Source organism: Dendropsophus ebraccatus, chromosome 5, assembly GCF_027789765.1.
Source record: "Dendropsophus ebraccatus isolate aDenEbr1 chromosome 5, aDenEbr1.pat, whole genome shotgun sequence".
NCBI lineage: Eukaryota > Metazoa > Chordata > Amphibia > Anura > Hylidae > Dendropsophus > Dendropsophus ebraccatus.
In genome coordinates, this window is record NC_091458.1 from 138,148,858 (window position 1) to 138,176,306 (window position 27,449).

General features: G+C 45.8%; 2 protein-coding genes across 3 annotated transcripts in view; both read right to left on the reverse strand.

The window, feature by feature from the left end:
* The window catches only part of LOC138793112 (mitogen-activated protein kinase 14), a 55,958-nt gene extending 44,998 nt beyond the window's left edge, over window positions 1-10,960 (reverse strand). For both annotated transcript variants that reach the window (XM_069971434.1, XM_069971433.1), the window contains exon 1: window positions 10,713-10,960. In XM_069971434.1, the coding sequence (XP_069827535.1) occupies window positions 10,713-10,831 (119 nt within the window). In that variant the 5' untranslated portion in view covers window positions 10,832-10,960. The remainder of the gene's footprint in view (window positions 1-10,712) is intronic.
* Window positions 10,961-16,369: 5,409 nt separating this feature from the next.
* CLPS (colipase) lies at window positions 16,370-25,929 on the reverse strand. Its single transcript, XM_069972567.1, has 3 exons — window positions 25,786-25,929; window positions 17,869-17,991; window positions 16,370-16,619 (listed from the first exon to the last, which is right to left on the reverse strand). Exons 1-3 carry the CDS (start codon window positions 25,873-25,875, stop codon window positions 16,482-16,484), a joined length of 351 nt encoding a protein of 116 aa, XP_069828668.1. The 5' UTR covers window positions 25,876-25,929; the 3' UTR covers window positions 16,370-16,481.
* Between the last annotated feature and the right edge of the window lie 1,520 nt (window positions 25,930-27,449).

Consider the following 27,449-nt stretch of genomic DNA (forward strand, 5'->3'; position numbering starts at 1 on the left):
GCGCTACACATTTTTTGTCTTTTTTTGCCTCTTATCCCTTTAAGAAAATGAAAAATTGAAGGCTAGAACAACGTTTTAGTGTAAAAAATAATTTTTTCTTTTTTCACGCCATATTGTTCGGAAAATCTGTGAAGCACCTGTGGGGTCCAGATGCTCACCGCACCCCTTGTTACATTCCTTGAGGGGTGTAGTTTTCTAAATGGTGTCCCTTTAGGGGTGTTTTTTAGGTTTTGACACCCCAGAGCCTCTGCCAACCTGAAGTGGTACAGTCAAAAATGACCAAATATAACGGAGGCGTTGAAATTCACTAGGCGCTCCCTTATATCTGAGGCTTGTGGTTGCGTCAATTAGCGCAATAGGGCCACATATGGGGTATTTCTATAAACTGCAGAAACGGGGCAATAATTATTGGGGTGCATTTCTCTGGTAATAGGTTTATAATTATGAAAAATATTGGATTACAATAAAATCTCTGCACAGAAAATTAAAATTTTCAAATTCCTTACACACTTGGCTTTTATTTCTGTGACTCCCCTAAAGGGTTTAAACACTTTCTGGATGTGCTTTTGCAGAGTTTGGGGGGTGCAGTTTCTGAAATGGGGTGCTTTGTGGGGCTTTCTAACATACAGGCCCCTCAAATACACTTTAAACCTGAACAGGTCCCTAAAAATATCTGATTTTGAAATTTTACTGAAAATTTGGAAATTTGCTGCTAATGTTTTAAGCTTCCTATCGTCTAAAAAAAATGAAAGATAGTTTAATAAATGCCGCCAACATAAAGTAGACATGTTGCTAATGCTATTTAATATATAATTTATGTGGTATAACCACTTTCTGTATACGCAAAGAAGTTTCAAAGTTGGAAAAATGCATTTTTTCACATTTTTTCACCTTATTTGGGTTTTTTTCATAAAGATTTGTTATGAGTATCGACTCCAATTTACCAGAAATGTAAAGTACAATATGTCACGAGAAAACAATCTCAGAATCAGCCGGATAGGTAAAAGCATCCCGAAGTTATTAATGACTAAAGTGACACTGGTCATATTCATAAAATTTGTCTCTGTCATTAAGGCCATTTCAGGCTCTGTCCTTAAGGGGTTAATTGACCCCACAAATGTGATGCTCCAGAAACTCAATCTGCTCAAAGGAAGGTCAGTTTTGTAGCTTCTGTTACAAGCTAGACTGTTTTCAGATGCGTGAACATGATTGCTCATTGGCTCAGAAGGCTAATTGATGATTAGAAAACCCTTGTGCAAACACATTGTACCATTAGAACACTAGAGTGATAGTTGCTGAAAATGGGCCTCTATACACCTATGTAGATATTGCACCAAAAAACAGACATTTGAAGCTAGAATAGTCATTTACCACATTAGCAATGTATAGAGTGTATTTGTTTAAAGTTAGGACTAGTTTAAAGTTATCTTCATTGAAAAGTACAGTGCTTTTCCTTAAAGTGTCACTGTCGTGAATTTTTTTTTTGCAGAAATCAATAGTCCAGGCGATTTTAAGAAACTTTGTAATTGGGTTTCTTATCCGAAAAATGCATTTTTATCATGAAAAAGCAGTTTGAAGCTCTCCCCCCTGTCTTCATTGTTCTCCTATGGAGAGAGCTAAAGAAAAGACCAAAACAGGACAACAAAGAGTTAATCTACAAATCCCTCACCCGTTTTCTCTTCTGACCATCACCAGTGACCTGTCTGAGCTCAGATTACAGCTGTCACCCAGCTCCGTGCCTGTAATCCTCTGTTATCTGCTTTCTGCTGCCGGCTAACTCCCTCCTTCCTCCTCCCCCCTCCCCTCTCCCTATAGCAGACAGGGGACGTCTCCTGCAACAAGTCACAATTTTCAGATTTTTCAGAGTGGATGAAAAAGAGGAAGGAGGGGGGGACCTGGGAAAAGGCTTTTTACATGCAGATAATGGCAGATTTGGCTAATAAACCCAATTACAAAGTTTCTTAAAATCGCCTGGACTATTGATTTCTGCAAAAAAAAAAAATAAAAAAAAAATACGACAGTGACTCTTTAAAAAATAAGGACATTTCAATGTGACCCCAAACTTTTGAACGGTAGTGTGTGTGTGTATATATATATATATATATATATATTCATGTAAATTGCAAACATCCCCTGTTGATTTAGATTTTGAAAATTATAACAGGGACACTTTAACCCCTTAACCCCTTAAGGACAGAGCCTGAAATGGCCTTAATGACAGAGACAAATTTTATGAATATGACCAGTGTCACTTTAGTCATTAATACCTTCGGGATGCTTTTACCTATCCGGCTGATTCTGAGATTGTTTTCTCGTGACACATTGTACTTTACATTTCTGGTAAATTGGAGTCGATACTCATAACAAATCTTTATGAAAAAAACCCAAATAATGTGAAAAAATGTGAAAAAATGCATTTTTCCAACTTTGAAACTTTTTTGCGTATACAGAAAGTGGTTATACCACATAAATTATATATTAAATAGCATTAGCAACATGTCTACTTTATGTTGGCGGCATTTATTAAACTATCTTTCATTTTTTTTAGACGATAGGAAGCTTAAAACATTAGCAGCAAATTTCCAAATTTTCATTAAAATTTCAAAATCAGATATTTTTAGGGACCTGTTCAGGTTTAAAGTGTATTTGAGGGGCCTGTATGTTAGAAAGCCCCACAAAGCACCCCATTTCAGAAACTGCACCCCCCAAACTCTGCAAAAGCACATCCAGAAAGTGTTTTAACCCTTTAGGGGAGTCACAGAAATAAAAGCGAAGTGTGTAAGGAATTTGAAAATTTTAATTGTCTGTGCAGAGATTTTATTGTAATCCAATATTTTTCATAATTATAAACCTATTACCAGAGAAATGCACCCCAATAATTATTGCCCCGTTTCTGCAGTTTATAGAAATACCCCATATGTGACCCTATTGCGCTATTTGACGCAACCACAAGCCTCAGATATAAGGGAGCGCCTAGTGAATTTCAATGCCTCCGTTATATTTGGTCATTTCTGACTGTACCACTTCAGGTTGGCAGAGGCTCTGGGGTGCCAAAACCTAAAAAACACCCCTAAAGGGACACCATTTAGAAAACTACACCCCTCAAGGAATGTAACAAGGGGTGCGGTGAGCATCTGGACCCCACAGGTGCTTCACAGATTTTCCGAACAATATGGCGTGAAAAAAGAAAAAATTATTTTTTACACTAAAACGTTGTTCTAGCCTTCAATTTTTCATTTTCTTAAAGGGATAAGAGGCAAAAAAAGACAAAAAATGTGTAGCGCAGTTTCTCCCGAGTACAGAAATACCCCACATGTGGCAATAAAGTGCCAAGGGGGCGCAGGACGAGCCTCCAAAGGGAAGGAGCGCCAATTGGCTTTTGGAAGCTGGATTTCACTGGAATGGATTTCAAAGGCCATGTCGCATTTACAGAGCCCTCGTGCTGCCAAGACACTGGAAACCCCCCACAAGTGATTCCATTCTGGAAACTACACCCCTCAAGGAATCTAACAAGGGGTGCAGTAAGCATATGGACCCCACTGGTGACGGGCACAAATGTGGAACAATGTGACGTGAAAGGGAAAAATTTCATTTTTTCACTTTCATGGCACAAATGTGTCCGTCATCAAGGGGTCCATATCCTCACTGCACCCCTTGTTAGATTCCCTGAGGGGTGCAGTTTCCAGAATGGGGTCACTTGTGGGGGGTTTCCAGTGTTTTGGCAGCACGAGGGCTCTGTAAATGCGACATGGCGTTCATCATCCATTCTAGCCAAATCCAACCTCCAAAATCCAAATGGCGCTCCTTCCCTTCGGAGGCTTGCCCTGCACCCACATGGCGCTTTATGTCCACATGTGGGGTATTTACGGACTCGGGGGAAATTGCTCTACACATATTGTGTGTTTTTTTCTCTTTTAACCCCTTGTGAAAATGATAAATTCAAGGCTAAACCAACATTATAGTGTAAAAAATGTAATATTTCATTTTCACGCCACATTGTTCCACATTTGTGTCCGTCACCAGTGGGGTCCATATGCTCACTACACCCCTTGTTACATTCCTTGAGGGGTGCAGTTTCCATAATGGGGTCACTTGTGGGGGGTTTCAACTGTCTTGGCAACACAGGGGCCTTTTGAATGCAACATGGCCCCTCGAAATCCATTCCATCCAAATCCAGCCTTCAAAAACCAAATGGCGCTTCTTCCCTTCGGAGGCTTACCCTGCACCCGCATGGCGCTTTATGTCCACATGTGGGGTATTTCCGTACTCAGGGGAAATTGCTCTACACATTAAATGTTTTTTTTTATCTTTTAACCCCTTGTGAAAATGAAAAAACATGACAAGATTAATAATTTAGAGTAAAAATTTTACAAAAATTACACTAAATGTTGGTCTAGCCTTGATTTTTTTCCATTTCCACAAGGGGTTAAAAAAGAAAATGAACACAAAACGTGTAGGGTAGTGTCCCCTGAGTACGAAAATACCCCACATGTGGGCATAATGTGCCATATGGGCACAGGGCAAGTCACCAAAGGGACAGAGCGCCATTTAGAGGCTGGAATGGAGGATGGAGGCCATGTCGCAATTACAAAGCTCCTGTGCTGCCAGGTCAGTAGAAACCCCCGACAAGTGACCCCATTCTGGAAACTACACCCCATAAGGAATCTAACAAGGGGTGCAGTGAGCATATGGACCCCACTGGTGACGGGCACTTACGTAGAACATGTGCCGAGAAAATAAAAAATACAATTTTTTTCATTTTCACGTCCCAAATGTGGCCGTCACCAGGGGGCCATATCCCCGCTGACCCCCTTGTTAGATTCCATATGGGGTGTAGTTTCCAGAATGGGGTCACTTGTGGGGGGTTTCTACTGTCCTGGCTGCACAGAGGCTTTGTAATTGCATCATGGCATCCTCTAATGGGAATGGCGGCCATACCTGCTTAGCTGGGGAAAAGGGACAATTCTAATTTATTTGGGGGTATTAGGCCAATTATTAGTTTATAAGGTTGAAAATGACAGGTGTCCATCAAATTCAACCTGTGTTGATCCAGAGGAAGGCAAAAAACCCTCGTAATGCAGACGACAGTAGCCTCATCACAGGGGAAAAATTCCTTCCCGAATCCATAATGGCGATCAGAATAATCCCTGAATCAACGTGACCCCTGAAATAGGAATAAGGGACAGAATTTAGATAATGTAGAACCCCGATGACGTATGGTGCACCTTGGAGCGATCCTGTATGCAGAGGCCGGGGGGATCAGGACAGGCGTCACACTGGAAAATGTTGTCCTTCCTGATCCCCCTGTTACCCCACACTCTGCACTTCTTCTGGGGTCTCCTGTTCTCCAGTGTGGGGGACGTCACCTGGAAAATGTTGTCCTGGTGCGATACGGGGTCCTTCATATCCAGAAGTGCTGGGTCCGCTCCATGGCTGCTAAATATTAGGGCGCTATTACTACTTCTGATATTTACGGATCGTGCCGCAAGCTACAGGGCAGCGAGGGACCGGAAGAGGGGGTGCTGGTATAAAAGTTATCCCTGTACAGGTGGTGGTGACCTTTATCCAGCAGTGGGAAGATCAGTTCCCGGACGATCTCCCCATTAACTCCGAGGATGGGGGGGGAGGGGGCATCTGGGGGCATCTGGGGGCTGGATTCGGGTGTCCCTTCCTTCATACACTCTAAGGGTACATGCACACTGCGGAATCGCGACAGATAACCCTTCGTGCATTCCACAGCTGGCACCCGCCGGCGGACTGATGCGGGCGCACGTCTCCACACGTGTCATAGACTCCATTCTATGCACGGGCGGATTCCGCTCTCCGTCCAACGTGTTCATTCTTTGGATGGACGACGGATTCCGCCCGTGCATAGAATGGAGTCTATGACACGGGTAGAGACATGCGCCTCCATCAGTCCGCCGGCGGGTGCCAGCTGCGGAATGCACAAAGGGTTATCCTTCGCCATTCCGCAGTGTGCACGTACCCGAAATCTGTAAGTGTACCCTGAGGTACTCTCACAGAGTTTGTAGAATTTCACACCATACCGCCATCTCTTATTGGGACGGTACTGGCGGAAAAGACGTGTCTGGGGGGCAGCGTACGCTACGCTACCCCCAGACACGTCACTGGATGATGAGGATGAATGGAGGAAAGAAGGATCCCCCCCATTCATCCTCACTGGCTGTTTCGGTGTCGGAGGCAATAATAACGTATCCCTCTGACACCGAAAACACCCTGGGGGCCATCTTTATACGGGGATTGGTATATGGGGTATGTAGTGGTGTAGTGTCAAACTTTATTCAATGTAGTGTGGTGTAATGTAGTGTTTTTTACGTGTTTTTTTTACAGTAAGTATAAAAAAAAACCTACGCCAACAAAGGAGTTGCTGATAAATGCCGCACTTATGTGCGGCACTTATAAGCAGACCGTGGCAGTAGAATATAGAAAAAAAACACCCTACGCCAAAAAGGAGGAGTTGCTGATTAGCAGCGCACTTTCGTGCGATGCTGATCAACACTCAGCGGCGATAGGGTGCGGAAAATAGAAGAAAAAAAAATTTGGGAAAAAAAAATTATTTTTTTTTATATTCTGAATATCCCTGTAGCTGCTGATAAGTGTATTACACATATCAGCCGCTAGGGGGCAGCAGAGCGCAAAATCCGGAAAATGACGAGGCTGGAGCCGAAAATAGCCGAAAGAAGACGACGAGGACCGCCGGAAAGACCCGAAGACCGAACGGAATGACGGAGGACGCCGCGAACCCGGAAGACGCCGATCAGGAGCCCGGGACAGGTGAGTAATGTACAAATACCTGCTCTGGACCCCTCGGCTCTCTAGCTGAGGGGTCCAGGGCAGGTATTTACTATTTTGTGGGACTCTGATCGCCGTGCCACCGGCCCGATCGCCGTGAACGGCCGGCCGGCCGTTCACGGCGATCGGGCCGGTGGCACGGCGATCAACATTACTTTTTACAGTAATGGCGGTCGGTGCCGTCCTCGGACAGCACCGACCGCCATTTTTTTTCCGGGTCATCGGGTCACCGATGACCCGGAAAGGTTCCGATCGCCGCTATTGGCTGATCTGAATTGATCAGCCTATAGCGGCGATCGTAAGCACGGGGGGTGTTAACCACCCCCCGTGCCGTGAAGCTAAGATGGCCTGCTATACATTATAGCAGGCCATCTTCCCCGACCGCTGTGTGTGAACACGCAGCGATCGGGGAAACATCGGGCGTACCCATACGCCCGTTTGCGTTAAAGCCCAGGCAACGGGGGCGTATGGGTACGCCCGATGTCGTTAAGGGGTTAAGGTCAAAGCCAATTTTCATTTTTGCACTTTTGCTTTTTCCACTTTATGTTTAAAAGTCCATAGCGCTTGCATTTTTTCACCTAGAGACGTATATGAGCGCTTATTTTTTGCGAAACCAATTGTACTTTGCAATGACAGGCATTATTTTTCCATAACATATGCTGCGAAACTGGAAAAAAATCATTTGCGCTGTCAAATTGAAAAAAAAAAAGGAATTTGTTCTGATTTCGGGGAGTTTTGAATTTACGCGATCGCCCCCCGCAGCCCCAATCGCCCCCCGCCGTACGATCGCCCCCTGTAGCCGCCGGCCGCACGATCGCCCCTCGCAGCCCCCGGCCGTACGATCGCCCCCCTGCAGCCTACGGCCGCACGATCGCCCCCCTGCAGCCCCCGGCCGTCCGATCGCCCCCCGCACCCCCCGGCCGTCCGATCGCCCCCCGCACCCCCCGGCCGTCCGATCGCCCCCCGCAGCCCCCGGCCGCACGATCGCCCCCCGCAGCCCCCGGCCGCACGATCGCCCCCCGCAGCCCCCGGCCGCACGATCGCCCCCCGCAGCCCCCGGCCGCACGATCGCCCCCCGCAGCCCGTGCGGCCGGGGGGTGCGGGGGGCGATTGTGCGTCTAGGGGACTGCCAGCTACAGCACACTGATAGCACTTTAGGTAGGGCCCGGGAGCTGACAGGCGGGGGGGGGGGGGGGGGGGGGGGGGGGGGGCTGCGGGGGGCGATCGTACGGCCGGGTGGTGCGGGGGGGGCGATCATGCGGCCGGGGGGTGCGGGGGGGCGATCATGCGGCCGGGGGCGATCTGGGCTGCAGGGGGGGCGGGCAGGATATACATTACCAGGTCCCCGATCCTGCTTGCTTCGGCGGCTCCCGGCACGTTCTGCCCGGCCAATCAGTGCGCTGCCCTGCCGCAGCGCACTGATTGGCCGGGTGGCCCGTGAAGACACCGGGAGCCCCGAAGCAAGCAGGAACGGGGACCCGGTAATGTATAATGTCCGGCGGCTAGGGGGTTAATGTGGAGGGCTGCAGACAAAATCGCAGCAGGGATGTACATCCGAGTTTCTCTGCTAATGAAAGTATAGGGCTGGGATCTGCAGCGAGTCTCGCTGCAAAAACGCAGCAAGGAGACTCGCTGCAGATCCGGCAAGTGGGTTTGTAACCTTAGACGGAACGATACATCGTATGGAAAATTCGTTTTGCAATCATTTTGCAATCGCTTAAGCCTATCTCACACACTGATTAAATCAGCGAACGACTGTTTACACAACGATTTGAGAACATGTTGTAAGATCAGTCTTTCCTTTATGATCTGTTCCTTTTTATAGTCTGTTCCTGGTTTGGCTTCAAAAATCTGTCAGATAAATCTCTCTAATGATGAAGAGGGTGGGGAGGAGGGACAGAGGGGTGATGCAAAGTTAGGGCACAGATACGCCCATAGGGCACGGAGCTGCAATTTTAAAATTACTTTTTTATGACAATAACTGCATCACCTGCCAAACGGACCCCAGGACAGATCTTGGATTAAAAGCTGCTATCTGAAGGTACAAGTGGTTTGGGGTGGGGGGCAGATTGTGGGTACAGAGTCCCTTTAAAGTGACTGTACCACCAGGCCCAGGCTGAAGCACTGGAGGCGGGCCGACCCACCCTTAGTGGGAGGAAACCCCCGCCCCTCTATGGTAGGGTTCCATTGATTCTAATGGAGTCACGTCATGGAGGGGCTGGGGTTTCTTCCCACTAAGGGTGGGTCGGCCCGCCTGCAGTGCTTCAGCCTGGGCCTGGTGGTACAGAGTCATTTTAAACCACGTTACAATTTTGAAAATCTGTGAGCTCTCCTTGCAAAGTGCTCTCAATCCAAGTTACTCTTAAACCAAGGTACCACTGTACCTGCAAAAGCGTCAGGGAGGTAAAATGGCGACAAGGTGGTAAATTCTTGACAAATCTGTAAATCCTAGGTGACATTTTTTTTTTGTAATTCAATAACCCCTAAATATCTAAGAATGAGCAGAGACAACTTGCAGCACTGATGGACCTTCCCTACCTTGCACAACTGTTACAAAACACTACCAGCTCCCACTGATTCCTATGGTGTGCACAGCAACAGATGTCATTTATTGCACAGACTCGGACTCTATTAGCCCCACAGCACAAGTCAGGCCACAACCCACCCACTTGTGGTCAGACATGGTGAATAAGGAAGTGTCAGGATCACCTCAGCACCAGCCGGGCACACAGCACCTTCTCAGCACTCCCCCGGGCTCATAGCACCCCCTTAGTAGTGTCAGGATCAGCACAGCACCCCAGCCTGGGAGCACAGCAACTTTTTAGCATGCCCCAGGCACACAGCACCAACAGGCACACAGCACCACCTTAGCGGTGTAAGCACCCGGGGCACATAGCAGCCCCTCATAACACTCGGGCACATAGCACTCCCTCAGTAGTGTCAGGACCCCCGGGCACATATCACCTCCTCAGCACCGTCAAGATCCCCTAAGCAGTGTCAGGACCCCCTTAGCACATAGTACCCCCTCAACAGTGTCAGGACCCCTTCCGCACTCCCAGGCACACAGCCCCCCCCCTGCGCCCCCCCGGCACACAGCCCCCCCTGCACCCCCCGGGCACAGAGCCCCCACCCCTGCACCCCCTGGGCACACTGCCCCCCCCCTGCACCCCCGGGCACACTGCCCCCTGCCCCCCCCGGGCACACTGCCCCCCCTGCACCCCTGGGCACACTGCCCCCCCCCCTGCACACAGCCCCCCCCCTGCACCCCCTGGGCACACTGCCCCCTGCACACCCTGGCACACTGCCCCCCCTGCACCCACGGGCACACTGCCCCCCCCTGCACCCACGGGCACACTGCCCCCCCCTGCACCCACGGGCACACTGCCCCCCCCTGCCCCCACGAGCACACTGCCCCCCCTGCACACTGCCCCCCCGGGCACACTGCCCCCCCTGCACCCCGGGGAACACAGCCCCCCTGCACCCCCGGGCACACAGCCCCCCCCCCCTGCACCCCCTGGGCACACTGCCCCCTGCACACCCTGGCACACTGCCCCCCCCTGCACCCCCTGGCACACTGCCCCCCCCCTGCACCCCCTGGCACACTGCCCCCCCCTGCACACTGCCCCCCCCTGCACCCCCTGGCACACTGCCCCCCCCGGCACACTGCCCCCCCCCTGCACACAGCCCTTAGCACCTGCAGACACTTGGATCCTGCGGAGGAATTCGCCCGCTGTGCAATGCGGAACAATACAAAGTTTCCTCCGCTCCTGCACACTCACTAGGCCGCAGCGCAGCCAACCAAGTTACCACAGAAATGTGCGGCGCTCGTGTGTGGCCTGGAGCACCGGGCATCACCCGGAGCGCGGCCCCTGCACCCCCGAGCGGCGTGAAGCACTCACCACACCGAGCCGTACGCCCCGGAGCCCACGGGACTCAGGTTCTGGTATCTCTCGGGCACCTCCCACAGGGTCTTGTTCAGCTCCTGACGGTAGAATCCAGAAGGAGAATTAGAGGACATCGCTGCTGCACCCCGCACGAGAGTCCGCCTGACCCCAGATTAACTCCACGCTCCGTAGCCCCCGGTTACCAGAGCAGACCACCGCAAGTCCCGCGAGATCCGCCGTGCGTTGCGCAACCTCCCGTACTCTCCAGTGCGCATGTGCGGCGGCGGCAGCTCGGCGCAGTCCGGTTCGTCAGGGATGGTTGTCACTGGCTTCCTAGTGGTTCCGCATCTCTCGGGTCTTTTGAGATGTTTAACCCCTTCAGGAGCTTTAAGGCGCCTAACTGTTCACAGGAAAACTTAAAGGGGTAGTTCATTAAAAAAAAATCTTTCAAATCAACTGGTTCCACAAGGTGCCCGAGATTTGTAATTTACTTATATTAAGAACATCTCCAGTCTTTTAGTACTTAGCAGCTGCTGTTTGTCCTGCAGGAAGTGGTGTATTCCTTCCAGTCTGACACAGTGCTCTCTGCTGCCACCTCTGTCCATGTCAGGAACTGTCCAGAGCACTGTGTCAGACTGGAAAGAATACACCACTTCCTGCAGGACATACAGCAGCTGATAAGTACTGGAAGATTGGATATTTTAAAATAGAAGTAAATGACAAATCTATATAACTTTCTTAAACCAGTTGATTGGAAAGATTAAGGTTTTCCCTGGATGACCCCTTTAATGGCTACAGGGGGTAATGTAATTCACTGCGGGGGGATTGCATTATTACTGGGAAATACAGATCAGTCACATTGTTAGGGGACGTCTGATCTGGGAAGGAACTACTGAAAGACGGCTTAAAGAGACCCTTTCAATAGGTTTAGGCTGTCCTAGCTAAGGGCCCTATTCCACAGTAACGATAATTGTCCGGATCGGCCCCATTTGGCCCGAATCGGCTGATTATCGTTCGATGAAATAGAGAGAATGATCAGCCGATGACCGTGTCATCGGCTGATCGTTCATTTAGGGCCAGACCTAAAATCATCGTTCTCCCACCACGCATCGCTACGGTTGAATAGCGGTGCGCGGCGGGTGACCGACGATTTGAGAAGAAACAGCAGCATCATCATACATTACCTGGCTGCAGGACTTCTTCTCTGCGCTGTCTTCATCCCTGAGTCCCGCGCGCTCTATCTTCTGAATGGCCGGTCAGCTGACGGAGTCAGCTGACCAGCCATTCAGAAGATAGAGCGCGCGGGACCCGGGGAGGAGACGGAGCGGAGGACAAGCCCTGCAGCCAGGTAATGTATGATGCTGCAAGGACAGCGGTAACAATGTCCTTGCAGCCCTCGCTCAACGATCATCGGGCCGTGGAATAGCCCAGTAAACGAGCGGCAATTTAGCAGATCGCCACTCATTTACATCGTTGATCGGGCCCTCCTCGGCCCGTAGAATAGGACCCTAAGGGTACGTCCACACAGAGCAAAATCGGCGGAATTGGCGAGGAAGCGGGGGCAGGGGAGCCCTCCCATAGAAACACTGTTTGACACTGAGACAGGTGGGATTCTACAGCAGAGAGCAGAGAGAATTCCACCGATTTTGCTTAGTGTGAACGGGCCCTAAGGGTAGCATAAACTAGTGACAGAGAAGCTGCACAGCATGATGTATCACTTATTGTCCATTTACACAGAAAGATTATCTGCCACAGATTTGAAGCCAAAGCCAGAAACAGACTATGAACAGAGATCAGGTCATAAAGGAAAGCCTGAGATTTCTCCTCTTTTCAAATCCGTTCCTGGCTATGGCTTCAAATCTTTGGCAGATAATCTGTCAGATAATCTTTCTGTGTAAATGGACCCTTACATTGTTCTGTACAGCTGATCCAGAGATCCTCCTGAATAACATGGACAAAAAGTAGTCCTCTCCATTATGTGCAGGAGCTCAATAGTCCTGGATATTCATGAGAAGCATAAAACTCCGCCCACCTGCTGCTGATTGGTAGTTACCTGTCTATGCTGTGTATAGGCTGTTACCTGTCAATCAGCAGCTGGAGGGTGAGAATGGGGGTGTGGCAAGAATCATATTCTCCTGCATATTAGGAGAACGACTGAGCAGAATGATGTCAGTAATACACCGATCTGTTCAGCATTTCTGTGACTAGTTTATGCTGCCCTCATTTAAGGTCACATAAACCTAGTGACAGATTCCCTTTCACAGAGCCGATGGTGGTGAGGTCAGCTTAGCCTTATTTATTCAATGGGTATAACAAGAGAGGAGCGAATTTACAGTATTCGGGTGCATTCACACCTACCAGATCCACAGCGGATCTCACTTCTGCGGATTCAAAGCGAGAACCACTGCGGATCCGGTATCAATTCACCCCTATGATAGCACATATTCGCAGCGGGATTGACATCCCGCTGTGAATATGTGCTTTAAATCCCTGGTGCCCGCAGCCCCGCCGTCGCATCCCCGGCGCATCCCCCCCATCCCGGCCACATCCCCCCATCAAACCAACCCCCAGCCCGCCGCCGCACGCATCCCGCCGCCGAGAGCATACAGTACCTGCTCGGCGGCGCGGCTGCAGTGAGGCTGCCGGCTCCGGTCCCGCTCAGATCAGCTGTGGATCCGGTAGGTGTGAAGGCACCCTTAAGGAAACAAATTCATTCCTATCGGCATTCTGGTAATGCTGTTCCTTTCCGGGTGCTGGGAAAAGATGGATTTACTCCTGGGAAACTTGGAGAATTTTCTCAGGACTGGATCCATCTTTTCCCAGCAACCGGGGAGGAGCGCTTGTCCCTACTTTAAATTTGCTCATCTCTACCTATAACCAACTATACCTTGCTTCTTCCTTGGAAGTACTTAGTTGAAACATCGGATCACTTGGAGGGTACTTGGCCTGAAAAGGGTAAAAAACACTGATCTAGAGGATAAATAATAAGTGATTAGTGGACGTCCAACCACTGTGACCAATTGCAGAAATGGTCTTTACTGCCCCTTCGAGAATGTAGCCACAATGTGCATACTGGACTGCTACTTTATCCACACACTATGGGACTGTTCAAGATAAGCGAGCGCTGCTTTACACTTTTCAGACTTAAAAAGGGACATTTACCAAGACTGGCATACTCCAGTCTCAAAAGAGAAGTCCGGACAAATAAAAAATAATGAGAATGGGCTGGGGGGACATAATAAAGACCCTACACTTACTGGTCCCCATGCCCTGCAATGACACTTTCCCCTCGTGGACCCCTGACGTAGTTGTCAATCCCTTAATGGGTCCCTTAGTGCCTCACTGTTATGGCTGTTGTTAATTTTAATAAACAAGGTAACTGCTTTAAAGGGCCTTTAAAACAGGCCGATTATCGTCCAGGAGTGTCGCTAGAAACGCTCCTGCGGCTTATAATTGGCCGGTGCAAAAGTCACAGCGATCAGCCGAAGACCGGGCCAGATTATTGTCTGAATGTCTGTTTAAAACCTGTTTTGAAATTTATCCTTATCGGCCGTACATAGTCCTGTGTCAACAGAATTTTGTGCGGCCGATAAAGATTTAATTAAACTGAGAGCACAGATATGTATATAGGATATACTGTACATAAAGGATATGTATATAGGATATACTGTACATAAAGGATAAGTATAGAGGATATACTGTACATATAGGATATGTATATAGGATATACTGTACATAAAGGATATGTATATAGGATATACTGTACATAAAGGATAAGTATAGAGGATATACTGTACATATAGGATATGTATATAGGATATACTGTACATAAAAGATATGTATATAGGATATACTGTACATAAAGGAGAATTATAGAGGATATACTGTACATAAAAGATATGTATATAGGATACACTGTACATAAATGATTTGTATATAGGATATACTGTACATAAAGGATAAGTATATAGGATATACTGTACATAAATGATATGCATATAGGATATACTGTACATAAATGATATGCATATAGGATATACTGTACATAAAAGATATGTATATAGGATATACTGTACATAAAGGATAAGTATATAGGATATACTGTACATAAATGATAAGTATATAAGATATACTGTACATAAAGGATAAGTATAGAGGATATACTGTACATAAAGGATATGTATATAGGATATACTGTACATAAATTATATGTATATAGGATATACTGTACATAAAGGATATGTATATAGGATATACTGTACATAAATGATATGTATATAGGATATACTGTACATAAAGGATATGTATATAGGATATACTGTACATAGAGGATATGTATAGAGGATATACTGTACATAAAGGATAAGTATATAGGGTATACTGTATCTAAAGGATATTTATAGAGGATATACTGTACATAAAGGATATGTATATAGGGTATACTGTATTTAAAGGATATTTACAGATGATATACTGTACATAACGGATATGTATATAGGATATACTGTACATAAGGGATAAGTATATAGGATATACTGTACATAAGGGATAAGTATATAGGATATACTGTACTTAAATGATATGTATAGAGGATATACTGTAGATAAAGGATATGTATATAGGATATACTGTACATAAAGAATATGTATATAGGATATACTGTACATAAAGGATAAGTATATAGGATATACTGTACATAAATGATAAGTATATAAGATATACTGTACATCAAGGATAAGTATAGAGGATATACTGTACATAAAGGATAAGTATATAGGATATACTGTACATAAATGATAAGTATATAAGATATACTGTACATCAAGGATAAGTATAGAGGATATACTGTACATAACGGATATGTATATAGGATATACTGTACATAAAGGATAAGTATAGAGGATATACTGTACATAAAGGATATGTATATAGGATATACTGTACATAAAGAATATGTATATAGGATATACTGTACATAAAGAATATGTATATAGGATATACTGTACATAAAGGATAAGTATAGAGGATATATTGTACATAAAGGATAAGTATGAAGGATATACTGTACATAAAGGATATGTATATAGGATATACTGTATCTGTGCGGACAGTTTATAGATCACTAGCAGTCTATACTTACCGCCCCCTGCTTGTGATCCAGCATCTGGTTCTCTGCCCGCTGCTGTAACTTCAGGCCGCCGCCTCCTGTGGAATCACTGACAGCCGGAAGAGGCGGGGCCTGAAGGTTTAGCTGGCAGCATATTCATGCCGCCCCCGCCTCCTGTGAAATCACTGACAGCCTGAAAAGGCGGGCCTGAAGGTTTAGCCGGCACATACATATCCTGTATGTACAGTATATCCTATATACATATTTGTGCTCTCAGCTTCCTGGGCTGCACAAACAATACAAGAATTGTTCATGCAGCACGGCTGCTAGATTTGTTGTGGCTTATCTCGCTAATCGACGTCTTATTTGCAGCCTCTGCGACTGACAAATCTAAATAGACCCTATTACACAAAGAACTAATCAGACGAATCGGCCCAATTTAGCCGATTATCACTCCATGTAATAGAGACAATGATCATCGGCTGAATGTTTCTTTAGCTTCTGAAAGTAAATCTTTTCATTAACTGATGGAGAACAGAGAAGAAGAATTGAAAGCCAGGATACATTAGAAGGTCGAATAGCTTTTCATAATGCAAGATGAAATTCTTTATTTACATAAGACTGGTAATCTCCTGAAGAACACACACGGATACAGATGTATACTGTGTTAGCTGTTCTTAGGTTCTTTTATATACATCATTTGGGTCCTTGCAATATCCAAAATCTGTGTTTGTGACGGTTCCCACTATAGACCTGTCCACTTCACATTTAAGTCCACTTTCACATGGGCAGTAATAGTAGACCCCATAGAGATGCTAAAGAAAAAGAGAATACAGTTAATGTAGATGCATATTACTCTGAACCCCTCCCCCACTGACATCAGTACTAGGAGATGCAGTATGATACTGGGCGGTCTTGTTGGTGAGTATGCCCTGTCTGATGCTGACTTTTCCCTATAAGACATCAGTTTTTCTATGCAGTTTTGCCTGTATACCTTGTACAGGACACACAGTTAATGGCTTTCTCTATAAATCCAAGGCAGGAGGATAACTAAGTTTTAAGTAAACCCTCACCAACATACTCTCACGGTGTCGGACTGGGGTATCTGGGGCCCACCAGAGGAAATGATCCTGGGGGCCCACCAATGAAGAACCAGTGAGAAACGACATGGCAGTCAGTGTTTCTATAGGTTCTAAAGCTGGAGGCCCACCGGAGGTTTCTCCTGTCCTCTGGTGGGCCAGTCCGACACTATACTCTCACAAAAGGTGTATCTGAGACTGCCTGTAAAATACCCTCAGAAATCTATACCAGCTAAGGGTGGGTTCATACTGAGGAATTCTCACGGATAAACTCTGCGGAATTCCGCAGTATGTCAGCGCGCACGGCTGCGCGCCTTTCCACCGGCTCCATAGACACCATTCTATGGGCCGGCGTATTCCGCTATCCGCCGCAACAAGTGACATGTCACTTCATTCGGCGGATAGCGAAATACGCCGGCCCATAGAATGGTGTGTATGGAGCCGTCGGAATGGCGCGCGGACACACGACGGAATTCCGCCGACATTGTCTGCGAGAATTCCGTAGTATGAACCCACCCTTAGAGGGCATTCACATGCTACTTAGATCATGAATACGCGGCCTTATGCTTCGTAGCGTCCGTGATCTACAGAAAGTATGAATGCCCCCTTAGAGCTGGCAAAGATTTAAACTACAATTTACAGCTGTAAGCAGGTGTAAATGACAGTAAATTCAGCACCCAGGGCATCCATGCCTCCTTTGAACAAAGCCACATCCCCGAGCTTCAAACCCTGCCGCATGGTGAGTACACCAGAAATTCCCCAAAACTCACAAATTTGTGTGCAAAACAAAGGGTTAATGCAAGATTGTGTGACTTTTGGGCGATATATGCCAGGAACACACATTAACTACTCAAATGAATGGGTCCGTAGTGCCCTCATAAGTTGCGGGTCCACAATTGCGGACAGCCTATGTAACGTGTGAAAGAAGCCTTACACTGTGCGTATGAAGGAAATGCAACTACAACTGCTGTTTATAGATACTCACCAATGGGGAACATTTTAGGTTTTCGGCTGCTTTTGGAGCACATCTAGCAAGGCTCACACCGCTCTCCCTGTGGCAACAGCTGCTCTTACATTGTGCACTTTGAACACATAATTCTCCATGGTCCTAATTTTAAAAAAGAAGCAGGTTATTTATTTATTATTATTGGTATTAGGGCCGGTCACAATTATTATTTCACATGAGGAATAAAGACTGGAATTTTATTTGTAAAAAAAAATAAAACAAAAACCTCCATGGGGTACATCAAAGTCTGCGCCTAGCGCAGTGGGAAAAAAAGTGAACATTTTTGTGCGTAAAAATTTTGTGCCTTTTTTCAAGTTTGCACCTTTTGTGCCATATGCCTCTCAAAAGAAAAAAAGCATATGCACAAAAAATGGTAGCACAACACCCCAAATACTGCTCTACATTAAGAACACTAAAATGTCACCATAAGTCCTGCTGGTGTTCCAGCCAGGGCTAATCTACCACTCTGACTCTGGACTGTATGTACAATAACAAAAATCCAACATCTCTACCTAGACAGAGACCCAGTAAAAGAAAATATAACCACAAATAATGGAGCATAGGGAAAAAAAAGAAAATTGGAAAAGATCACCATATACAGTCCAACAGAATGAGAGTCAGATGGGATAAGAAATCACCCTATGCATATGCAACTTTTTGATCGCTTTTTATTACAATTTTTCTGTATTTGATGCGACCAAAAATGCACAATTTTGCACTTTTGGGATTTTTTTTGCGCTTACGCCATTTACCGTTTGAGATCAGGAATGTGATAAATTAATAGTTTGGGTGATTACGCACGCGGCAATACCAAACATGTTTATTTATTTTTATTTATAACATGGGAAAAGGGGGGTGATTCAAACTTTTATTAGGGGAGGGGGCTTTTTCTTAATAATAACACTTTTTTTTTCTTTTTTTACACATATACTAGAAGCCCCCCTGGGAGACTTCTAGTATATGCACACTGATCTCTCATAGAGATCTATGCTGTATAGGATATACAGCATAGATCGATGAGATCAGTCTTCTATTGCTTTTGGCTACTGCAGCCAACAGCAATAGAATGCCGAGCCGGGATCAGCACCATTACGGCGCAGACCCCGGCCGGCACCAGACACGGAGATCGCGGCCCCGCTCTGAACCCCCCCACCCGCGCGAGGACGTACAATTAAGTCCTCATGCGGGAAGGGGTTAACAGTGTTTCTTACAAGAGATGGTGTTCTTTGTAATGTTTCTTAACTACAGTTTTTAAGTACCCCCAACAAGTCTTGAAGTGAGGATATGTCATACAAAGAACACCTGTGGTGATACATTATGCACTCAGGGGCGGTCTTGGCATTTCTGGGGCCCCAAGCAAAGTCATGTCTGGGGCCCCCCCATGCCCCCCCCCCCTCGACATGCGCTGCCCCCCCCCCCCCCCCCAGTAGTCCTCTTATAACCCTCCTACCACCATACAGAGATTACATATCACCTCAAAACTGCTCTGAAAAAAACAGGAAGATATTACCAATGATGCCATAACATAATACTGCCACACCATGACCCCTATCACTACAGACCCTATAACAGAGTGCAGTTACATCCAGTGACTTACAGGAGGCGTCTTCTCTGATCAGCGTCTTTTACTTTTTTTTCTTTCTCCATCCAGCGTGGGCCACCATGAAGTCTTCTCCCGGCTGGTAATCTTCCCTCCAGAATCTGTCAGAGAAATATTTTAGGCTCCAACACATACAGTAGTTAGGTCCCCTGTACCCCCATATAGTAGTTACGCCCCTCTATGCCCCCACAGATTAAAGGTGTCCCTGTGCTCCCACTTAATAATTAGGTATGTTCTGTGCCCCAGTATAGTAGTGAGGCATATAGGCACTTCTGTGCAGTCCCAATGTAATTAAGACCGCTGTGTGCTGCCCCCAGTTATATAGACCCCTTGTGCGCTGCCGACAGTAGTAAATACCACTTGTGTGCTGCCCCCTGTAGTATATACCTCTTGTGTGCTGTCCCCAGTGGTATATAGACCCCCCTGTGTGCTCCCGCAGTTATATATAGACCTGTGTGATCCCCCAGTTATACATAGCCCCCCTGTGTGCTCCCCCAGTATACTATATAGACCTCCTGTGTGCTTCTCCCAGTCGTATATACCCGTGTGCTCCCCCCAGTTGTATATACCCCCCGTGTGCTGCCCCCAGTTGTATATACCCCGTGTGCTGCCCCCAGTTTTATATACCCCCTGTGTGCTCCCCCACTTGTATATAGCCCCCCTGTGTGCTCCCCCTTATATAGCCCCCCTGTGAGCTCCCCCACTTGTATATAGCCCCCTGTGAGCTCCCCCACTTGTATATAGCCCCCTGTGTGCTCCCGTTTATATAGCCCCCCCTGTGCGCTCCCCCCGTTTATATAGCCCCCGTGCACTACCCCACTTATATAGAGCCCCCCTGTGTGCTCTCCTGTTTATATAGCCCCCCTGTGCGCTCCCCCGTTTATATAGACCCCCACTTTGTGCTCCCCCGTTTATATAGCCCCCCTGTGCGCTCCTCCGTTTATATAGCCCCCTGTGTGCTCCCCCCATTTATATAGCCCCCCTGTGCGCTCCCCCCGTTTATATAGCCCCCCTGTGCGCTCTCCCCGTTTATATAGCCCCCCTGTGCGCTCCCCCGTTTATATAGCCCCCTGTGCGCTCCCCCCGTTTATATAGCCCCCCTGTGCGCTCCCCCGTTTATATAGCCCCCTGTGCGCTCCCCCCGTTTATATAGCCCTTTGTGCGCTCCCCCCGTTTATATAGCCCCCCTCCCTTTTTATATAGGCCCCCTATATATAACACACACAAAAAACAAAAAAAAACATTTTTACTCACCTGGGTCCGGCGTCTCCTTTTCTCGTCTCTTCCCTCTTGCGGCCGCGGGAAGTGTTTCCCCTGCAGTCACATAAGGCCGCTCTCCCGTTGTCATGGCACCGGCGCTCCAGTGACGCCTCGAGCGCCGGCACCAGAGACACAGAGCAGCCTCTTGTGACCGCAGGGAAAACACTTCCTGCGGCCACAAGAGTGACTGACAGGGAGGGAGCCAATGGCTCCTGCCCTGTCAGTGCCGCTGCTGCCTGTAACTATGTGCGCTCGTTACGAGCGCACATAGTTAGCCGCAGCGGTCTTGGGCACCAGAGCGGGGCCCCCCTGGATGTTGGGGGCCCCACGCAATTGCGTGGTATGCGTGGTGCCCAAGACCGCTACTGTATGCACTATAATTATATTACCTGTGAAATACTTAGGAAGAACTGCTAAAAACATGACCTGTTGGGAGTACTTGAAGACTTGAGTTGAGAAACACTGCTATAGAGAAGCCTACCGGAAAATAAATGTTAGAAAAAAGCCACATATAGAGCAGCAAAAGAGAACAATCACTGAGCTCAAGGAGATCAGCAAAAGAAACCAATGGACTAGGAGTCCTATCATTTAGGAGTCTCCACTGATACAATGCAAAATTGAAAAATTTTGAATATGCAAAAAATGGGTCCATGGAGCCTCAGTTACCAGTCTCAAAACATGGGAATAGCCAAATATCCCTCCTGGGAAGGAAAGCCGCTTCTGAGTGGTAGGGAGATCACCAAACCAGCCTGATATGTAGTCCCTTAAGTCCTCAGGAAATACCAGGGTTGTCCCCCCACTTCCCCCCGTAACAGAACTGTCTGTGGATGATGCCTGGCTTTGGGCTTTGAGTTAGACTTTGAAACTAAAGGGGCCACCCCTATTTGTGTCCTAATACTTACAACTAAGTGGGACTAATATAATAGCCCTCATCCAACATGGCAACCAGACTGTGTGCCGTCGTTTGCGCATGATCCAGCCACTGCCAGCACTACTACCTGTTTTGAAGATGGCGTCCGTGCTGTGCGCGATCCACTGCACATGACCGGGCGGTGGTGACATTATGACGCGCGACAGGGGTTGGCTGAAGGCGCAATGCGCCTGATGTCACTTCCGGTTGCACGCATTGTGTTACTGCTGATTAGGAAGTGCAATGGTGAATCGCCATGTAACATGCAGCACAGGTGTGTACAGCTTATTATCCAATCTTCCGGCAGTGGTGCAGATATATATAGTCCTCTGGTTCTCCCCCTTATTACTCCCTGAGGAAGCGGTGCGAAACAGCCTTGGAGTGAGGTGGGAGGCCAGCGGACTGGGAACTACTCTGTTCAGCGTACTGGAGCATTACAGCACAGCACTTGCACTTTATGCTCCCACGTCGTATCGGACCGGTCGGGTCACGGAACGGCCGGTCTCTGCCAAGATCATCCCGGCCGGTACTGCAGATCTTTATGGCCGTAGTGTTCTGATACGGGCGCATTAGCGCGTGCCCGCATCAGAACTCCCCGCAGCACACAATGAAGCATGCGGTCTCCCACCTCCTAGGTCTTGATTTTTTTTTCTTTTGTGATGGAATAAATAAAGCTTTGTTAATAAATGTGAACTTTGAGTGAGTCATGATTACTACTTTAGGATACACAGTATTATATAGGTGTTTTCTAAGTGGGACTAAGGGGCTACATATCAGGGTGGTTTGGTGACGTCCTCAGCAAGAGACTCCCCTTAGCAACAAGTTTCCTTCTCAGGAGGGATATCTGGCTATTCCCATGTTTTGTGACTCGTAACTGAGGCTCCAAGGACCCTGTTTTTCACATATAGAGTAGGCTAACAAAAAATTATAAGGTTGGAATCACACATACCGTATCACAGCAAATTTCACATTAAGCTTGGCAGTGAAATCTGCTGCGATACTGGTTTCTATTAAAGTCTATGGCACTCCATTCACTCTGCTGCAAAAATGTATATTGCCATAGACTAGTAAAAGTGAACTACTTAGCTCCCGACACCATATCGTCATAAGAATAAAGACTCCTGCATGCTTTTCTATATTACCTGCTCGGTGACAACCTGCTCAGCCAATCACTGGCTGCAGCGGGACAGCACAATGATTGGCTGAGCGGGCTGGCAGTGTGCTGGTACCCAGAGAAGCATGCGGGAGTCTTTGTTCTTGTGACAATATTCTTGCAGCTGGAATAGAGTGCCATAGACTTTAATAGACACCAGTATCGCAGCTGAATTTACTGCGAGTAAATGAATCTAGCCTAAAGGGGTATTCCAAGTTAAATCACTCCTATCCTATGCACACAATAGTAGATCTTAGGGGGGAACCACTGGGACCCATTGCAATCTCACGAACATGGGCATTGTTTTTAACAAAATAATGAGTTGCACATGTGCACTACCACTCCATTTACTGTCTATGGAGCTGCCAGGGAAAGCCAAACACTGTGTTCTGCTATCTCTGACAGCTGCATAAACAATAGTTGGAATGGCAGCAGCCATGCACACCTTTGTGCTCCAACAAAACAAAGACTTCAGGCCCCATTTTTTAAATCGCAGGAGGTCCCAGCAACCAGATTCTCTGCAATCTGACATTTAACCTGTGGAAAGGAAATTTCCATTACTCTACAATTTAAATTCATTATTAATTTTAGTTCTCATGCTTTATAACAAAGCTATACTAACTTGTATCCAGGTCCAATCTCCAGAAGGCAGCTATATAACAGCTATACTTACTGTATCCAGGTCCAGTCTCTTGAAGGCAGCTATATAACAGCTATACTTACTATATCCAGGTCCAGTCTCCTGAAGGCAGCTATATAACAGCTATACTTACTTGTATCCAGGTCCAGTTTACTGAAGACATGCTATATAACAGCTATACTTACTGTATCCAGGTCCAGTCTCCTGAAGGCAGCTATATAACATCTATTCTTACTGTATCCAGGTCAAGTTTTCTGAAGGCAGCTATATACCAGCTGTACTTACTTGTATCCAGGTCCAGTCTTCTGAAGCTTTTTAGTCTTGTTGTGGTTAAAAAAAAGACACTAAACGCAGGAAACCCTGGTCATCTGCGCTCACAGAGAAGGCAGTCATCTGACTGATGGACACATTAAGCGGCGACTCTCTGTACTGGACGGGACTTCATGCGTCTCTTTTTTAAACCAACACAATACTAAAAAGCTTCAGGAGACTGGACCTGGATACAGTTTAAGTATAGCTATTATATAGCTGCCTTCAGGAGACTGGACCTGGATACAGTAAGTATAGCTGTTATATAGCTGCCTTCAGGAGACTGGACCTGGATACAAGTAAGTATAGCTGTTATATAGGTGCCTTATGGAGACTGGACCTGGATACTGTAAGTATAGCTATTATATAGCAGCTTTCAGGAGACTATACAGTAAGTATAGCTGTTATGTAGCATGTCTTGAGGAGACTGGAATTTTATAGTACCTATAGCTGGTTCTGAAGTGCATTCTGTAGCACATAATCCATGGTCTGTGCACTGAATGTAAGAATGAAGCCTTAGTATGTTTTATTTTGCCATTTTATTTTTTGTACATGTACATATACACAAATATTTTCAACGTTGTCCTGGCACCAAAATGTCTAAAACACAGCAACGAATAAGCTAAAAGTAGTGGGACAAACTCTGTTTGTACCTAAGAGTTTCAGATTGTTCCTGCTTCCCAAAATTCAGCTGACAGCTGTTGGATAGGGAAATGCATGCGTTATATGTACAGAATATAGAGAATTGATTCATTGATTTTATGTATTTTATTTCATTTCATTTAATTTCCTTAGTTTCCTGATTGCACCTATCTCAGATCTATTCTATCTATTCCCCTCTCTTCAGGACTGCCGCCTAGTGAATAATCCACTCAGTCAGCCCCTTCCCTGTACTGTGAAGGTCTATACTTGTGTAGACGTCTCGCTGTATTCGCACATACATTAACATTGCATAAACATTGCGTGTATTACATCATTTAATTGCAGTAATTAACCATTTCATTGCTGTCCAGACGCCCTTTATTGCATGAATGCAACGAAACTCCAACGTGTGTGAACATACCCTGGACCATTGAGTGTTTTTCGTTGAGTGGGGAATCACCCATAGAAAACAATGTTTTTGTTGTATTCAATAGATCTCCACCTGAATCTCTTGCACACTAGGTTGTCAGCTACCCCCTTGTTACTGCCCCAATTCTTATATTATTAATACCATCAACGCATGTTTTCTTGTGGCATCAGATAGCAAATTAAATGTTACAGTGCACCACATCTATAGAAAATTAGTCCTTCTTAGTTTTCGTTCTTTTGTGTTTATTGTTAGTTTTTGATTAAAGAGGCACTGTTGTGTTTTGGTTTGTTTTTAAAGAAATCAGCAGGGTTTTGATTGTAAGCAATTTTGCAATATACTCTCCTTATTTATTTATTTTTTTCTATAGTTTTCTATGTTTAAATCAATGTTATACATATGGCAACTAGGTGTCTCCCGTCATTGTGCATGTCTACAGCTGCAGCAGCTCCATATTCAGCAGCAGAGAATCCTGGGGGTGCTTGCATTGTACGGTCAGCTGTCCCATCACACAGAACCGAAACCTCTGTAACCACACAGTGACATTATACTGACTAAATTGTTTCATAACAAACAGTACGGTCTCCCGGTAAGCTGCAGAACTGATAACATAATTAGCAAACATTAATAATATAATTAGACTAAGGTAATTTCCCTCACCTGCATGTGTGAACACACAAAGGACTGGGACTACCTGTGTTTGGTCTCTTTTTTTTAACAGAGAAAAGACTAAATATCGGCATGGACAAGTTTGGCCATATTAACACATTGATTTAAAAATAGCAAACTAAAAAAATAAAGAGAGTATATTGCAGAACTGCTTGTGATCATAACCCCTGTAGATTTAAATGTACCTGTCACAATTTATTTATTTTTTTAAAGAGAATCCAAGTTTAGAGCCTGAAATGTAATAAATGCTGATAAAACAATGCAAAAAATACAAAATCTAACTTACCAAATTAAAGATGAGTCCAGACTGGGCTACATTAAAGCAGAACATTAGACACACAAACAGAAAGATGGTCATAATCCCATTTTGTGCCATTTCTATAATGATGAATCCAGATGCAGGTCTAGCAAGTTCTGCACCGAGCTTCCCTACAGATATACCTACACATAGTAACACGTGATCTGCTAGAAACCAATCCATGCAACCAAGCACGTTTAAGAAGAGAACTTATCAGTTCTGTGAACACTACAGGTGGAAGGCAGGAGATAGCTCTGATCACATGCATTGCTGTTTTCCATCTGTTACAAGTGTTTAGCAATGGATATTGTCTGAACATGGCCAATGGATATTCTACAACAGGGGTGGGGAACCTTCGGCAATCCAGCTATTGGGAAACTACAATTCCCATAATGCCTGGACAGCCAAAGCTTTAGCATAGCTTACCCGCCCATTGGACCGTCGGTCATTTGTAGTGATCAGTTTTATATTACAATTATAATTAATTACTTTTAGTTAAAAAAACAACTAAATTCTGGTGTTTAGTTTTTAGGGTTTTTTTTGTTTTTTTTTTTCACAACATTCACTGTACAGGATAAATATCATTATATGTTAACAGATTAGATTGTTGCACACACAGTGATACCAAATATGTTAATTTTTTTTATATGGGAAATAGTAAAAAGTAAAACTTTTATCATGAGGGGATTTTTTTTATACACTCAAAGAAGAAATAGCACTGTCTGCACCTAGTCAGTGAGGTAATACTTATGCAGTATCGACCTCTATTGGTGCTCAGTCCCAGAATAGAGTCTCATGGAAGCAAGTCATACAAAAGAAATGAAGGGCGACACTTATCTAATGTAGTTCACAAAAAAATTTTTGGGAATCAACTGGTGCCAGAAAGTGCCAGAGATTTGTAATTTACTTCTTGTATTCTTTCCAGTCTGACACAGTGCTCTCTGCTGCCACCTCTGTCCAGGTAAGGAACTGTCCAGAGCAGTAGCAAATCCCCATAGAAAACCTCTCCTGCTCTGGACAGTTCTTGACATGGACAGAGGTGGCAGCAGAGAGCACTTAGTTAGACTGGAGAGAATTCACCACTTCCTGCAGAACATACAGGAGCTGATAAATACTGGAAGACGAGTTTTTTTTAATAGAAGTAAATTACAAGTCTCTGGCACTTTGTGGCACCAGGTGATTTGAATTTTTTTTTTTTTTGTGAACTACCGCTTTAAAATTCACAAATCCTTTCTATTCAAGTGGTAACATCAGCTTTTGCAGTTAAGCAACACTTTTACATTTCTTTTGTATTACTGTCTATATATATTTAATTTATTTTGTACACTAGGGAACTTTCATTAGCAATTATTTAACGTTGCATGGATAAATTAAATTAGTGTTCTGCTAACAGATTCTGGTTAAGCCAAGTAAAGACCCCTGGCTGCAGAAGTAATCAATCGGCACCCCATAGACATGTTGCAGAGGTGCCAATTGGACATCTGACAGGTGGGGCATTTGTCATTTGCATATTTAGATGTCTAAATTGTTAATAGTTTTGGCAAATACCAAATGCTATTGGCTGCAGCATTCAAATGGTTAAATGACTGACATTAGCAGCATCACTGGTGCCAGTCATTAGCAGAGAGTGTCTGCCACTCATAGGGCCCTAT

Bases quoted from the DNA above. Each gene is read 5' to 3' on its own strand.
- CLPS (XM_069972567.1), bottom strand. From the start codon at position 25,875: ATGGCACAAAATGGGATTATGACCATCTTTCTGTTTGTGTGTCTAATG. The intron at 17,992-25,785 runs GTAAGTTAGATT...TTTTAAAATTAG, and splicing joins CTGGACTCATCTTTAATTTG to GACCATGGAGAATTATGTGT. The intron at 16,620-17,868 runs GTGAGTATCTAT...CTTTTTCTTTAG, and splicing joins ACCTAAAATGTTCCCCATTG to CATCTCTATGGGGTCTACTA.